Source organism: Aristolochia californica, unplaced genomic scaffold (genome assembly GCF_029961685.1).
Source record: "Aristolochia californica isolate CCGP_79_NKW_82.1479 unplaced genomic scaffold, dmAriCali1.0.hap1 SCAF_1, whole genome shotgun sequence".
Taxonomy (NCBI): domain Eukaryota; kingdom Viridiplantae; phylum Streptophyta; class Magnoliopsida; order Piperales; family Aristolochiaceae; genus Aristolochia; species Aristolochia californica.
The window spans coordinates 4,208,587-4,226,101 of record NW_027181770.1 but is presented as its reverse complement, the minus strand read 5'-3'; the positions used below and the strand labels follow the sequence as shown (position 1 = coordinate 4,226,101).

Below are 17,515 nucleotides of genomic sequence, written 5' to 3'. Positions count from 1 at the left end.
TTGTGCTTTCAAAATAGTATGGTTGAAAGTCTAAATTCATTTGTTCTGTTATTATCTTCTTTATCAGATTTATGGGCTGTATCTATTTGCTGTTGAGTATATTTCGTTGGTGTTGAGTATATTGCATTTGGCAAATCTTTTTTCGGAAGAAAAAACACGTTTTGAAGATAGAAAGACTTTATTAAAAAAAAAGGTACTTCTGGATACCACTTCTCTTCTTATAAGCAGTACTTTTAAAGTTTAAACATCAAGCTTTTTAAACAAGCATTGTTGAGCTCATGCAGGTAGTGAGAGTATTACCCTAACAAATTTTCAAACTTTCTTCTTCTCCTGTCAGAACAAACTCTTCGCCGGCGACTCACAGCGGTTCTCCTCTGCGGGGCACAAATCCAGTGCAGTTCTATACTTATGCATTCTTTGGATTTCACTCTCATATGTTTCACTTGCACGCCTGTCCTCAGCCTTCATTGTCGGAACCAAGGCTTTCGAGATTTAGCCAGTGATTTGGTTTGTGAAAGGAGAGGCTGCTGGTGTTCAAAGCTATTTCAAAAGATAAAAAATAAATAAGGGAATCAAATTTACCAGTGCATCTGATTTTTTATTATTATTTTGTTAAATAAATAAATAAGAGTATTCGATCAGAGGTGCCCATCTAATTTCCATTCCCCCATATTGCACCACCTCCCATGTATCGTTATGAGGCTCATCATTCTGAAAAAACATAAAATTTGACCAAGGAAAATAAAATTCGAGTATTTTCAAATAACTATAAGATAACAAGATAGAAATAATTGATAGAATCAAACACAAGAAGCAACTACTAAAGATTATCGAACAATCGAAAGTAACAAAAAAACTTTGCTGCTATAAAAAACGAAGAGTTGAGCCAATTACTTATGGCTGTTTGGTCTGGTGGTATTCTTCTTACATCAGGTGTGTCAGGTGATGAGTTTGAATCGTGCCACACCCCTTTAAAAAAAAAAGATTGCAACGGAGGGGCCGAAAGGCGAATATAAGTACCGCCTTGTTTGTTGGACAGAAGTCTATATAAACCAATCTCCCTTGGTGGTCTCGGTGTCCAGCTTACAACTGACATGAACTCAGCTCTCCTAATGGCTTTGGAAGTATAACATGCTGCCCAATTCGATCTGAAGACTGGCTGGGATGAAGGTGGGTGGATTGGGGGTCGCTCTTGTTACCGCCTCTCCCCTATTGGAGGTCACTCTTCCTCCTCTCATAATTCGCTTCTACGACCATATGCTTTGTTGGAAATGGGATGAAAATTGAATTCTGGTCCAATTGATGGCTAGGAGACATGCCCCTTAGCATCTCATATCGAGCTCTTGTGAATGTTACCACTTGTGTCTCTTTCATAGTTGTTACAACTGGGCATGGCAATGGTAGTTGGGACCTACAATTCAAGCGCAAATTAACCGATGACGAGATCTCTACAGTTTCTAACTTCATTAATGATTTGGCATCAATAAGATTGGTGTCACGTCCCAAACAAATTGATTTGGATTGCAGACTCTAGCAACAAGTTCTTCGTCTCCTCAGCTTACACTCATCTTCATGGCTGGAACATCACTATTGATCAAAATACTGTAGCACTGGCCTAGAGCCTTGCAACCCTGCCTCGTGTTAGATTTTTCCTCTAGATTATCAACCTTAATAAAATCCTTAATAAGGATAAATTGCAGCACCATGGAAACCTGGGCCATGACCCCACTTACCTGCTTTGAAACAGTGATTGAAGACGGTCAACCACCTCCTCATTCACAACTCTTATGCTTGGAAGGTCTGGTCCCTCTTACTTGATGAAATCGGTATGCAATTGTGCACCACTCATGACATTCCATCCACCCTCTAATTACTTTTTGGTGCTAATCTCCCTAAGATGGGCATGATCCTTCTCTCTAGCTACCTTGGGTTCATCCCTCGGTGTCTTTGGAAAGAAAGGAACAATGGGCGCTTCAAATGCAATTTGAGAAGTTAGCCATGTCTCCTCTTAGTTACGATTTTGTGCCACAACTGGCATCTTGTGGCTCAAATGTCTCTTCCATCCAAGTCATTGAACATGATGGAATGGGATCCTCGCCTTGTTAGTTTCATCAAATTAAACTTTGATGGCAGAGCTCTTGGTAGCCCAAGCCTTGTTGACTTTGGTGGTGCCATGGAGGGTGGGGTAAGAGTGGTCTCAGACTCTGCCATTAGAAAATGTTCTCTCCGATATAAGATGCACTATGCGCTATGCACAATTGCCGTAATGCAGTAGACACGTGAGAGGCAAATGAATCTGACATATAGGTATTTTGGGGCTTATCGATCAGCTTAGTCCGTATTCTGAACCCCAAAGAACGTGAGGGAGCAGGGGCAATTCTCCCTATCCTAGCTACAGTTTAGAGTGGAGAGACGTGGAAGGGTTGGCTTCGAAGAAGAGTAGCAGTTAACTATCACCATGGGGGAGGAAGCAGGGCGCGGCCGGGATGGCCCGTCGTCGTTATTGGCGCATTACATTTTATCATCGACCAATTTCTTGTCGAGGCTCAAGGCCACGAATCAAGGCCCCAAACCATCAACGTCCTGCTGTTCGTGCAAGGGCGCCTCTGCCCTGTTTGCTGACTCGCCGATGGCATTATCTTCCCCACAGAGCAGCAACTACGCCTCCAACTCAACCTCCTCCTTATCGACAGCTGGATTTCCTTCAAGCGTGCGGTTCGACGGTTTGAATTCTAGCTCCACCTCTAAGAGCGGAGGGCCTGCTTTCGTTGGCCAGGTTTTCACCATGTGCGACCCGTCCGGTACTGGTCTCATGGCTGTAACAAACCATCTCCAAATTCCTTTCTTAACACAAAGGTAATGTCAAAAGTAAATTAGTCTAGTTGTGGTCCAATATTCTAATTCTTGTCTTTGCCTGAGTAAGGTTGTTCTGATGAAATGTCATGAGGTCTTGCCACGTTATCGCGTAGTTGTTTCTGTAGAAACTGAACTGAATGATGATATCATTAGGACATATCTCGATTATTTGAAGTGCAACTCCTTTGCTGTTGTCTGTAGAATACCCAAGTGGGTTAAAGAGGTGTTTACTAAGCTTACTCAGCATCAGAAGGATGGCCCTGTTTTCCGTTTCTTCATGGACTTAAGTGACGCAGGTACGAAATAACAGCTCCGACCATTTTGTTTCCATATTTATATTCACAAAAGTAAGATCTGGATGACTTCAGTGCAAAATCGTATGCCTAACTTAATTTTGACTATTAGTCAAATTGTTCCAGCATTATACAATTTTGCGTTTCCTTCCATTTTTATCCTGGAATCTCCTGATGTTAAGCTTATATGATCAATCTATACATTGCATTATCAGAAGTCTCTTGAATTCATCTACTTCTAGTTCACAATGACAGTGATTTTGGGACTTATAATAATGAAAACATGTTGCACACAAGCAGAACATATATGCCTCACTCTTGCATCATTGTAGGTAGTGTTAGTATACAATGCTTGTCCACCTAATTTAACCCAGTGCACTGTCAGGTAGTTGTTGATTTTTTTTTTTTTTTTTTCTCACCTTTTGATTACAGATGCACTCTACATCCAATTACCCTGGTGGGACTTGAACCCAAGACTCCACAGTAGGAACCCCCTCTTGGGGCTATTGAGCCATAGGCCCAACCCACAATAACTGTTGAATATTCTACTGTACTGTAGGATCTGTTGTCTGCTATGGAAAAGTCTTTCCTTTATTACATGTTTTAATTTTGGAAATCTTTGGCTTTGAATTGGATAAACCCTGTTCCACAGTAGCTTACACTAACCTACTACTTTTCCAGTTGCATATGTGAAGCGGCTAAACATTCCAACTGGTATGGTGGGCGCTTGTCGTCTTGATGTAGCATATGACCATTTCAAGGTAAATATCTGTAGGATTCAAACACACCCGCTGTTCTATATTTTCACTCTTACATAAATTATTAGTTTGCCAGGAGTTCACAACACCAACATATATCATTTTATGATTGCCCTTACTCAAACTTTACCTCTCAAGCTCGATAAAGAAAGTAGCTCTATCTTGCATATGATTTTCCAAGGTGAAAGAACTTTGACCCAACGAGAGCTTCTGGTCTGCTCTCTTCCGGCCATCTCCTCCTCCTCTCTCTCTTCTCTCAATCTCTTAGATTTCATTTCTTCACTTAGTTATTTTGATGTACTAGTTTTCATGGTCATTTTTGTCGTGGTTCACATTTGTTTTTTCTTTGCAGGAAAAGCCTCATATGTTCCAATTTGTTCCAAATAGAAAACAGGTAATGTATTATTTTGACTTTCTTTTGTAATTTTTTTTCTTTTTTTATAAAATTTTTGCTGTCGAGTAGGTCTTTTTTTTTGTTTCTGATCTTTTGCAGCTTATACAGGTCAAGGCTGCTAATAAGCTTCTTAGGACTATCTCAAGGAGCACTAGAGGGAAAAGGGTTATTGGTGTTCCTGTGTTTACTGCTCAAAACTTGAATATTGCCATTGCTACAACTGATGGAATTAAGTGGTACACTGTCTGGATACTGTTAATTCTTTGCATATATCGTAGTTCTTAGATTTAATTCCATTACCAGACAGCCTTGCCTTTGACCTGGTCTGGTGGCCTGTTGTGGTTCAACTAGTTCAACTGCAAACAACCTGCAGTTGGAAAATGATATCATCATGAAGTCATAAAATTCTAAAACAATTAAAACAGAGGGAAGGTTGGGAGAGCCCCTTGCACGCCGAAAGGAGGGGCGGAATAATCGCCCCTTCCCATCTTGTCTTTAGGGTTGGAAGAGGCCTTTGCTTCATTTCCCTGCCTACTGATTGTCACACAGCTCTCATGTGACAACAGGAAGGCAGGGAATTTTCCTCCTCCAATAGGTGGAGAGGGGGTTAGAAGATCCTTGCACTCATTTCTTCTGTTTGATTCATTGCTCAAATTGCCTAGGCAGCTTCTCTACCAAAAAAATTGCTAACGAAATAAAGAAAGGAATCTTATCTTAATGCATGTTCTCATCTACTAGGTATACACCATATTTCTTTGATAAAGATCTGCTGGACAATATCCTTGATGCTTCTATTGATCAACACTTCCAAACATTGATCCAAAGTCGGCACATGCAAAGGCGGCGAGATATGATTGATGATAGCTTGGCGGCAGATGTGATTGAAGAGAATGGGGACAGTCTTTTTGAGCCTCCAGAGGTATGTCTTGGAAGATCTGTCAGTAATGATTGGATCCTTATTCTTGTTTTGGTCTTCAGAAAATGTAAAGACCCTTGATGATCCTTGCCCCCCTTATTGTCTCTAAAGAAAACTAAAAATTAAAGAAGAGACCCTTGATGAAGATAAGCCTGTTAAGTCTATGATTTAACAGGCATTAGAGAACAGTTTTAGATTTGTTTCCTTTTTGTTTTCTTTCTACTGTGTTATATGTGCTGTTAGTTTCAGGGTTAAACTAGGGTATTTCAAAAGAAGAAATAGGGATATTTAAGTAAACTAGATGCCCTTTAGTCATTTTTAATGGTAAACTTTTAATAGGGGTATTTAAATAAACTAGTTGCACTTGACAATTTCTTTAACCAAGTCAAGAGAGAGCGAGGTTCTTTCTCTGAAGTGAAAGTCTGTCCCTGATTTTGACCTTTAGAAGTTTCAGCTTGCGACTTAATCAAAAGCTTGCCAGTCCATTAAGATCAAAATCACCATTGCTACATGGCATGGTAGACTTGAGGAGCGTCTTGCCACCTGGCGGGGTAGACTTTTTTCGAAGGCCGGGAGACTCACCCTCCTCAAGTCTTATATTGTTGGCATCCCAAACCACTATTTATTCTTCATACCTTGCCCTACATCCATTTGCCAAATTATTTATAGAATTAAAATGCGATTCCTATGGCGAGGCACTAGCTCAGATTTCAAATTTCATCTAGTGAGTTGGACTAATGTTTGACTCCCTAAATCTCGGGGTGGATTGGGGATCCATCTGACAAAAGATATGAATCGGGCTTTGCTTCTCAAGTGGATTTGGAAGTTTAATAACTCAACCGCCAACCTTTGGAAGGAGATGGTGGCATGACAACTTTGTTGGAATGAGCACTGGTGGCAGTCAAGAGGGAGACGGTGTGGGATTTCGCCGATTTGGAGGTCTCTTTACCTTCTTTTCTCCTCTTTTAGCTCGGGCATCAAGTATTATGCTGGCAACAAGCGGAAGATCAGGTTTTGGGATGACTGGTGCGTTGGCAGTGGCCGTCGTCCCGGACACTTTTCAGCAATGTCTAGCAGGTTTCTAGCCAACGGAGCCTCAGTGTTGCTAACGCTTGGAGGCTCGGCTCTTGGGACCTTCACCTGTGGCATGGGCTTGACGACTGTGATGCCTTGCTTGCCTCTCGCCTATTGGAGGCACATGCGTCTTCGAAACTTAGAGACATTTTGGCTGATAAGATGATTTGGTGGCCGGATACGAGTGGTACTTTTATTGTCTCTTCAACTTACTCCCTCATCAAGGGATGGAATCCTAGCGCCACTATGCATGATGCGGCCATTGTTTGGTGCCTCAATGTCTCTCATATTATTAAAATTTTCCCTTGGAGTGCCAGGCTTAACAAGATTCTCACGGTAGACAATCTTAGACGAAGAGGTAACCATAATGCAAGCATTTTTTCCCTCTTTGCACCTTTGAGGAGGAAATGATCAACCACCTCCTTCTCTCCTGGCCCTTGCCTTGGTTGGTGTGGATGGCCATCCTTAGCCGGGTGGGTCTTCAGTTTTGTTTGCCTCGGGACTTCGTCTTTGTCTACCGGATGCTCCTTGGGGTCTCCCTTCCCAAGATAGGCAAATAACTTATTTCTTTTTGCATGACTTTTCTGTTCCTTCTGATTTTCTCCTCAACCATCAGATTTTATGTGGGTAATAGACAGTCAATAAATTTATGGGGAGATTCTTGGGCTGGGAATGAGCCCCTTCAGAGCTCTTTTGCCGGGTTATTTCGTCTTTCTTTGCAGAGAGAGGTTTCAGTTGCTGATGCTTTTGGAGATAGTGGATGGAATCTCCACCCCCGATGTGGGCTTTCAGACACCGAGGCCTTGGATGCTAGCCAGCTACTAGACTTTGTCTAATTGATTTGGTTACGTTCTCATGCGCAAGACAAGTTAATTTGGTGGCCCTATAAGAGCGGTATTTTCTCTAAATCCTCTGCTTACTGCTACATCAGAGGGTGACACTACCACATGGTTGAGCACGAGGTTAACTTCACTTGGCACTTTTGCTCCCCTCCTAAAGATCAAATTCTTCATGTGGAGTGCACACTTCAATAAGATCCTTAAGTCGGATATTCTTAGACGGAGATGTCACCCCTCTATTGATCTCCTTTACCCGTTATGCAATTCGGTGGAGGAATCGATCAACCATCTCCTCCTACAGTACTCCTTCTTGTGGCTCATGTGGACCTCCATTCTTTTCAAGGTTGGTTTACAATTTTGTCTTCCTGTGGATCTAATTTTTGCCAGTAGAATGCTTCTTGGTTCTGCTCTTCCCAAGATGGGGAAGTTGATTCTTGCTACGTTTATTCCTCGGGGTCTTTGGAATGAGCGAAAGTGTAGACGTTTCAATGCTAAGTTTGAATCCCCGGAGAGAGTTGTTGACAATATTTCCGGGCACATTTCCTCTTGGCTGCTCACCAAGTTCTTCTCCCTTTTTTGGGTTCCACTATTCAGGATAATTGGCATTGCCTAGTTCGATTACATGCTTGATCAAGGCCCCCCATTGTTAGGGAATGGTCCCCGCCTCGAATCGGGTTCCTCAAGCTAAATTTTGATGCCTCTTCATTCGGCAATCCCGGGATTGCTGGTTTTGGTGGAGTTATTAATGAACCCTCTAGTAATCAGCTGATCTCCTTTACGAGCCCTTTGGATATTTTGGATTCAATGACTGCTGAGCTCCGTGGCCTCCTTAACAGGCTCTACATCTTTCGAGACCACTATTGGGGCCATCTTCACATTGAAGGAGATTCCAAGGTGGTGATTGGATGGAGTCTTCATGATGGGTAGAGGCCCAGGCACAGATGAGCAGCTTTATGAGGTTGAGTTTTTGGGACAGCTTCCAGCCAGCCATGCCCGAGGTGTTGAGCATGGGCCAGATAGTGGCAACAAGCTCCAAAAAATTTGGTTCCCGGATCCAAGAATTTTCAAATCTGAAAGGCCTAGGTCCCCAACTACCCATCCTGGTATCCGGTAGAATGGGTCAATGATTGGAGCAAAGACGATTAAGGACCTTCCCGAAAGCATTGTGGTGTAGTTGAAACCAATCCCCATTGGATAGAAATTGGTCAAGCTTGGAGTGAATGGGTTGGTGAAGCTGACTGTTAGTTCAAGTAAAAGTTTTCCCAGAGAGATTAATATCCTCAAGCTCACAACTACTCACTAAGTCCGCAAATTTTCGCATGGAAGTTGTGATGCGGCTGGATAGAGGAGATTTATCGCTACAAAACCGTGTGGCACTGAAATCAACAGCAAGGAACCACCCTTGTTGCCAGCTAATCGATATGTCATGTAGCTCCTCCCAGAAAGCGTTGCGGTGACAGTAGCTGGTTGGACCATAGACCCCTGATAAGGCCCAGGAATTGCCAGTGGTCCTGCCCCGAATAAGAAGGTTGATTGGGTGGGCACCAAGATTCTTGTCAACCACGTCCACCAAGTTGGAGTTCCACATTGCAAGGATTCCCCCAGCTAACTACTGTCCAAGCAAGGTGAGGGTATCCCTAGAGGTCCTTCACAATTTGATTAGACATACATTGAACTTTGATTTCCTGAGGGCGATAGTAGCCTTACTGGAATAGATCAGATTCCAGATCGAAGATCGTTTCCGGGAAGAGCCAACTCCCCTTGTGTTCCATGACGAAATGATCATTGATCCAAGATCTTATGTACTCCAGAGTTTTAATTAATCCCAGGGAGTGGACCCAAATAAATTACTTCCATCAACTCAGCAAGCCAAACCATTTGATTCCATGTTTCTTTATCGTATCAGTGTTTCTCTGACTGAAGCTCAGCAATGAATTCTGGTAGTTCTCTCCAGGAGGTGGGAAGATAAACCTTCCTGTCATAGGACCAGTGGAGAAGTGGAGGAGTGGGTGGCTAGATTCTCCTTGCAGCAACTCCCTATCAGGACGAGCAGGGGCCCCCTTCCACGTCGCTGATAAGTGATCGGTCTGGGGGGAGGGATTATTTTGTTGTGTGGTGAAGTGATTTCGGTGGTTACTAGGTCGATTTGGGGTGTGGGTACTTGACTCAATATCAGAATCAGGGTATGGGATGTTGGGAGGAAGACGCACCCCCTCATCTCCTACTCCTGGCCTCTTGGTGTTGCAAACTCTACCACTGCTGAGCTCTCCGATCTTATCCATGGCTTCTGCATCTTCCATGATCGTTTTAAGTGACCTGCTCATCGTGGAAGGCAATTCCAAGGTGGTTATTGGTTGGTGCTCGTCTTCTTCATTCCCCCCAGCGACATTGGCATATATTTTTCGACATTTTGGATCCTGTATCTACTATACCTTGTAGTTGGTCTCATATTCCTAGATTAGCAAATTCCGACGGTGACTTTTGTGCTAAACTCAGTCTCTCCCTGCTATCTCTTGTTGTAACGGGAAGCCTCCCTTGATGTAATTTCTTGTTTTTGCAATAAAATCATCTCTTTCAAAAAAACAAGGAGAGGGCTGTGGGAGCAAGCGTTGAGGGAGAGTTCCGCAACTCCTAGGTGTGGCGGAGGACGGGTTATTGCTGGGTGAAACATCAGTGGTAGCTTGGTGGAGTTTGCAGAAAACAGTAGAGCGGAATTATGGTAGGAGTTATGGAGTATTGATGAGCTGTACTTGTTGTCAGGTGAGCTGGCAAAATTAGGAGAGGCTGTTGGGGCTGGCTGCTGTGTTGGGCTGCCTGTGAGGCTGATCAAAGTAGGCTGATCAAAATTAGGCTGTTTGAATTGTTCAGTGATAACCTGTTCCTTCTATCCCAATATTATTGAATGTATTTTTCTTCTTGGTTTGGGTTTCTGATTATAGGTAAAATATCAGAATATACCTAAAGCATGTGATGAGATTGTTTCTGATTATAGGTTAAATATCAGAATATACCTCAAGCATGTGATGAGATTAATTTTGTCTTCTGTTGTCAATGCATAAAATCAACAACCACTGACAGGTTCAGGAAGTGCTGGATGAAATGGGTCAACCGGGGATACCATTCAGTGTCATATCAAAAGCTGCTCAAGTTCAGCTCCTCGATGCTGTTGATAGGGTGTTGTTAGGAAACCGATGGTTACGGAAAGCTACTCGAATTCAACCAATATTTCCCTATGTGGTTGACTCGTTTGAAGAAAGGTACTTTAGTGTACATAATTACTGCATTTTTAATAAATACAGATTGTTGGCAATTAAATGACTGTCGCTTTGTTATGATGAGAGGAGTTTCTATGACCTCTTCTCAAGGTCAATACCCTTTTAGCTCATATTGCACGAGCTTTATGCTAAAATCTTCTCACTTGTAGGTGACTATAACCACGTCTAAATACAAATCATAGAAAGAAACCTTCATAAAATATGAAAAATCCCAAACTACCTAACAACTCCCATGTGAGTTGAAACTGACATGATATTCCCTACCCCTCCAGCTGGAGTTTATAACTTCAGTTTGTTATATGGTATTGTGAGAAAATCAGCAGAAAGGCATTTTGGTTATTTTACCTTAGCTGTAATTTCTGGAGATGATATTATATTGTTCAGCATGTTTAAATTTCTTAGTAGTACAAATTTCAAGTAATTTTGGTTAGTCCATTGCGAGTATAAGGGTTTATGTAAAATGTAACTAAACTAAATAAGGTTTGTTTTTGTAACTGTTTTAAAGTGAATAAGGAAGAAGTGGGGGTCATGCTTGACCCCCATCTAGAGCAGTTTCTCTCAAGCTCTCTTCTCTCTTACCTCTCTCCCTCATTTTTTCTCCAAAACTCTCAATTTTTACTTATTTTTTATCATGGTATCAGAGCTTTAGGTTTTGGAATAAAGCCTTCTTGTTCTATTTTCTTTCTCTTTTGAAGCCAACGAGTTCAGAAAAGGGTTTTTTGAGGTTTGGTCTTGACTGGTTACAAAAACATTAATTTTCTCATCCTTTTTTCTGCCAAAACCGTAAGGTTATTGGCTTCTACTACTATTAGGTGCAGTCTAATGCTGGAATAGAGTCCTAGAGGTCTTTTTTGGCTAGGGAAAACTTCCAATTTTCTGGTGCACAGCCCAATACAGGATTTTTTCTGTTTGCATCACCCCTTGAGAAGGTGATATCAGCCCTATTTTCCGCATGATCTATAGTAGTTGTTGATTTAAATCATATATTCTGTTTTTTTTTTGGGATCAAATTGAGTGTTTTGTGCAAGTATACCTGCAAACCCTATTTTTTTTAAGAAGTGGGGCTTACCTATCCTGTGCACCTATCTTGTGATTGAAGCTTTATTTGGTTGATTGTGGTTGCGTAATGACAAATATGGCAGAATATGGTGAAGTAACTACTCCCTCCAGAGAATCTGGTAATTCTGAGGGAAAGGATACAACTATAATTTCCGAAAGATTAATTTGTTAGAATTATCTTCTTTGGTCAAATTCTGTTTGGATATTCCTGAAAGCTAAGAAAAAGACTAAGTTTATTAGAGGTGATCCCCTAGTCCCATTGAATGATGACTGGGAAGCTAAAGATAGTCAAGTGATGACTTGGCTGCTTAATAGTATTGATTCCAAAATAAAAAATCAAATTATGAAATGCGACACACCCAAGGAGATGTAGGTCTCCTTAGATTCTATTTATGCTCTAGAGAGTAAATCTATCAAGGGTATATGAGTTATATGCCAAGATATTCAACCTTAAACGAGGTCAACGATCTGTCATTGAGTATTATAGTGAGTTAATTGGCATATTGCAAGAGATTTATGTTTTTCACCCCTTCACTACTGATGAGAGGGAAACTAGAAAGCAGCATGGGCAGGGTACACATTGCCGAGTTTCTGGATGGATTAGGATCGAAATTTGATGTTGTCCGAGCACAACTTCGAGCTTCCGAGGATTTCCAATCTCTCTGCTGCATATAGAGTTTTGTGCACATTATCTGCCTTTTATTACAGGGGGGTAAAGATATTACAAGTGTTCTTATGTCTGTACTGAACACTTTGGGATCCACAGAAGTTTTTAAAGGTGAAGGTAGTGGTACATGGGGCAGAGGAAGAGAGTTAAGGCAGAGGTTGAGGTCGTGGTGGTAATAGGTAGGACATAAAATGTACACATTGTGGATGTACCAACCATTTTTCTGATAAGTGTTGGGCCAAATTTGGCAAGCCTACATGGGCATGGGCAAATTCTCATATTCATGAGACTGCAGAGCATAATGGGTCCACAGTGCACATTGTACCTGGAGCATTAGATGAGATGCAACAGCTAATTCAGCGTATGGCACACTTGACTGCTGCTTCTACTTCAGCATTCATGGCTTAGACTTGTACTCCTACAGCTACCCTGGCTAGCTCAGGTATGTCAGCTCTACATGTGCGTCCTTCCTCTACCTGGATTATTGACTCAGGTGCCACTACTCACATGTCAGGTATGTCTTCATTATTTTTTAAGCTATAAGAGTCTCCTCTAAGACCATCTTCTTTGGCATTTTTAACGAAAATAACTTCAAGTAGGAGAATTTCATTTTCCATTCTTTGAGCTGCTTCCACTTGTGAAGCTTGCACTACATCAGATTCACCTTAGGCTCCATGAAACCAACTTCTTTTACAAAAATCAGCATGATGTAAACAGGGCTGGTATCCGTGCTAACATATTAGAATTCTTTTAGTACCTTCCTTTTCAAATCTTTTAACAAAAATAACTTCTACTTTACGTGCTTCAAATAGGAGACTTTCACTTTCCCTTCTTTGAGCTGCTTCCACTTGTGAGACTTGCTCCAGCTTCTTTCACAAAAATCAACATCATGTAACCAAGGGCTGGTATCCATGCCAACATATTAGAATCTTCCTTGTAAAACAATCCAAAGGAAGGCTTATACCTTTGGCAGACTAATAACATTTTTAGGCTAGAGAGGAATTTTGAGAGCTAGTGCTGTTAATGCTGTCCATCCTGAGATGAGCATATGGTGATGAAGTTGTATATGCACCCAAAGAATTGAAAAACCAGATTACTTATCATCATTGGGTGAAGTTTTAAAAGCTCAGCCAGTATCATTACTGTTCATATCCAACTTATGTTCCCATTCACCTCATTCTACCAATCTCGATTTCTTTATGGAATGATGTGAGTTTCACAAAAAAGAGAGGGAAGTGCTTGACCTGATGGCCTGTTTCGTATTCATGGGTCGTCCCAAAAATGAACTGAAACACTTGATCTTACATCATAGTTTATCTCTTTTGAAATTACTTACACCCATAAAGATATTACACCATAAAGAGGAAGACTGCCTAGAAAGATAATCCAAGGGTGACCAGCTATTTTAGGAATGTTATATTTAGCACACATTATCAATCTCCACAATCATTTTGTTAGAAAAGCTTGATTAGGAGACCGAATACATCAAATCCCTAGCCCTCCATTATTTTTTGGGGTGCAAACTTTACTGATATCAAGTCCTGTTTAAAGTCCACCGATGCAGGCAAGGTTTTATGCCAAGACTGCTAAAGTTGACTTGATTAATGTTAACCGCCCCCTGGAGTACAACGATTTGTCTTTCCATCAAGCCAATCTTGTCTCACACTTCTGTAACACCAATCACATAAAGCTCTCATCGTTCTCTCTGAAAATACTAGATAGTCCAAGATAGGATGAAGGCAAAGTAGTAACACTCTAGCCAAGAGTTGAAGCAACATGTGAAGTCTTTGTCCTATCCATATTAATCCCAATGATGCTAATTTACCTCCGCTTAACCTTCTGCCTCAAAATCAGTTCACAAATAGCATTGGGGGATTAACATTAAGTGCTTCATCCAATGTCCCTTCACAAAAATAAATAGCTTCATCTGCAAATTATGGAAGAAGCATAGTGAGAAATGAGGATTTCTCTAAAGACTTTAACCATCCTTTCTCATGCCCATGCCTTAAAATCAGTTCTTAAAAAGCATTGAGGGTCTAACATTAAGTGCTTTATCCAATGTTCCATCACCAAAACAAATATCTTAATCTGCATATTGTAGAAGCAACATAGTGAGAGGTGGTGGTGTGTCTAAAGATGTTAACGATCCTTTCTCATCAACTAATAAAAAAATCCTACTACCAAATTACATAGTAAGGAGAAATGGGATCACCTTGACAGACACCCTGTGAACCTTTGAAATACCCCTTTGTTGTCCTAATTAGTATGGAATAAAAAACTGAAAAGAGACAAGTATAAATTCGATGCCACCGTAGTGTCCCAAAACCTCTTTGCATAATATCATCAAGGAAGGTTCAACCCTCCTACCTTTACCAAAAAGGCTAGCAAGAGGAAAGCTTTGGTGCTCTACTAGTGTTCACTCACTATTGATGTTGTGGGAGCCTCTTTTGATGAAGAAGTTGTGGCCAAGTCTTGCAGCTTTTCTAGTGGAGGCGTGGACACGCCTTCAAATCCCGTAAGTTCAAACTTCGAAGTGAAATCTTGCAGAAGAGTCATGATTTCCCCAAGTATAGCTTTAAATTTAATTTCAAAGCTATCTAAGATTTGAAATAGACAAGTCTTCAAATCCCTATCATAGACGCATGTTTTGGATGCCATATGGGTTTGGTCAAGGTGACTTGAGGAAAAATCAAGTCAAATTTGTCGTCTGTCACTTGGAATTTGCTTCCAACATGATCTTTGGTCTTTTCAATGTTAATTTCTCCCAATAGAAAATTTTGGAATCACAAATCATTTTTTGTGTTAGAAAGTAAACTCATCAAGTTTTGTTTTAAGGTATAATTTGTAATTTGAAGGTCTATTCTTGATGGTGATAATTGTCGACTGATTGAAGCTTCTTTAGCACTCACAACCTTCTTTTTTCTAACATTCACTGCTCTTGGTTTCGACTTCTCTTTGTAGAAAAAATGAAATTGTCGACTGATTGAAGCTTCGTTCTAGCACTCACAACCTTTTTTTTCTAGCATTCACCTCTTTGGATGCCGGCTTCTCTTTGTAGAAAAAAGAAACGAGAAGTTGTTTGTTGTGCTAGAAAATAAACTCGAATGGTTTCCTTCAAGATACATAATCTATGAAAGCAGAGGGTTTACTATCCACAAAAAAAAAAAAATGCACAAATAAAAAATAAAATAAAGGTAGGGGTTTCGTTGGCTGTCACACTCAACCATGAATTCCTCATTAGATAGATAACTATCTGTATGATTAATTATATCTGGTACTTAATGACCATATTACCCCTATCAATCGAAGTTATTTCTCATTTACATGCAACTTCACCCCTCCACAAGGATAATAGACATACCCTTATGGTGGCCAATAACAACCACACTAAGTGAAATTGTCTAGAGATGATTTCCATTTCTCTGCATATTATGCATAATAGCCTAGAAACAGTTGTTTGCATCTCTTTGTTTGTATTATTGCTGCATTCCAAGGTCACAGCAAGTTGCTATTGCAGAAGTTTGACCTCATTTATTAGGACCGACTCAATCCACCCCATCAATGGACGTTGGTAAAAGTAGAGCAGAACTGCAGTTTGGGGCTCCAGATTGCAAGTCGAGAGAGGGTACAGAACATATTGAATTACAGCAAACGAAGTACCTTGATTTCCCCTCTCTTTTAGATGGTTCTCTAGTCTGTACTCAAAAATCCATGATGAACCTAGAATCATACGCAATAAGATTGAAGCTAAATCAAGGTTTTCCAATCATGTTTTATTTTCATTCATTATGTACCTACCTTCTTTATCTTATCTGGTAAGAAACTGTTTTAACTTTTAAAATGACTTGTGTAATTTGCAGAATAACTAGTTTGACTGGAGGGTATGCACAAGAATGTCCTCCTAATCCCCTTCTTCCCAAAATTACAATGATTGGCATCTCCACAAGTGAGGCTGGGCCAAGGAGCAGAGTGAGTTTAAAGAAAATAATGGAGGATCTGTCTCGGGAGATGGAGCACACAAGCCAGCAAATTAGTCAGGTCAATCAGGACATGGATCCTTTGTTTGTAGCGAATGTGGGTGATTATACCACGTTGACAAAGAGTACCACACCGTAGCAGGTAGATTCTCAAACATTTGCGAGATCTTCTTTGGACAGGTTATTTTGAAGCTGATTCTTGAAGGAACTGTATTTTTTAAGATATTGGCCTCGCTGGAGCTCAAATCTTTCACATCTTAAGAATGTCCTCCTAGGAACTGTATTTTGAAGTATCTATTTAATATTATGCATTTATTGTAGATGATAAACATCAATTTAATTACTTAATTAATATTATACGTAAATTACTATGTTACTAAAATATTTATATTAAATACTTATTATTATGTTTTAATTGATTTATGATAAGTAAAGTTTTCATTTATTTCTAAATTTTTTTTCCAAATAAATCGCTCCCTATGTTTTTTCCTAATCCAATTAGATCCCAGACAACTAACACCGCAAAACGGATGTATCGCATATTTTTATATTTTTTTTTATTTGTATATATCTAAAAAATTATATAAATTACTTATTTTTTATTATTATTTATCTTTGTTAGTAAACAAAGTAATTATGAATTTAATTCATTATGAAAAATAAAAATTCTTGTTATTTAATTAAAAATTATATTCTCACTTTAAATAAATTTATATCATTGTCATTTTTTTTATTAATTTAATTACTTTAATTATATAATATAAATGTGAATTAAATTCTAAATTATCTTTAAAATTCAATGATTTAAATTTATCAAATAAAAGAATTATTTCATAACCAGAGTAGTCAATACCCCATTTATGATAATTAATTAAATTGTTTATAATTTATAATAACTTATAATAACATAAAATGCCCCATTTTCTTACACTAACACAAAAATCTATATTCTATCGTATTTTTAATATGCCACAGTAAATCCAGGAACCGATCCTGAGTCTCCACGACAAACGAAATCGTTGCAAGGCCCGTTTACCGACGACCCACCAACCACGACTTGGACCGTCAAACAGTGGAGATACGTCTACGCATGTGCGTTGCTCGAAGGGATGACTTGTTCTTCTTTGCCTGCGTCCCGTGATGTTTTTGTCGTCACCTGTCATTGACTTTTAGCAAGTCCACCGAAAAGAACAGCTGTTTCGTTTTGGCCCCAAATCCGCCATGAGACCATAAACCAGAGACCAAATACCGCTTTTGTACGCTTCTGCTGCCATAAATAAGAAGGAAACCGGACCTTCCATCTTTATTGTGTTCATCACTACCGATACCCTCCAAAGTCAGCGCCGTCCTTTGTCTTTCTCTCTCCCTCTCCCTGCCCTTTCCTTCCCTGTCGCCGCTGCTGTAGTA

At 40.1% G+C, this 17,515-nt stretch overlaps 1 protein-coding gene across 1 annotated transcript; it reads left to right on the top strand.

Moving 5' to 3' along the window:
• Positions 1–2,327: 2,327 nt before the first annotated feature.
• On the top strand, positions 2,328–16,437 carry LOC137956590 (uncharacterized). The gene is made up of 8 exons (XM_068804140.1): positions 2,328–2,856; positions 3,058–3,152; positions 3,831–3,910; positions 4,260–4,301; positions 4,410–4,537; positions 5,040–5,220; positions 10,209–10,387; positions 15,992–16,437. The coding sequence occupies exons 1-8, from the start codon at positions 2,459–2,461 to the stop codon at positions 16,245–16,247; spliced, it is 1,359 nt and encodes a 452-aa protein (XP_068660241.1). The 5' UTR covers positions 2,328–2,458; the 3' UTR covers positions 16,248–16,437.
• Positions 16,438–17,515: the final 1,078 nt, after the last annotated feature.

Excerpts from the sequence above, each read along its gene's own strand:
- LOC137956590 (XM_068804140.1), top strand. The coding sequence starts at position 2,459 with ATGGGGGAGGAAGCAGGGCGCGGCCGGGATGGCCCGTCGTCGTTATTG. Across the intron at positions 3,153-3,830 it reads CATGGACTTAAGTGACGCAG|TTGCATATGTGAAGCGGCTA; the intron begins GTACGAAATAAC and ends CTACTTTTCCAG. Across the intron at positions 4,538-5,039 it reads ACAACTGATGGAATTAAGTG|GTATACACCATATTTCTTTG; the intron begins GTACACTGTCTG and ends CTCATCTACTAG.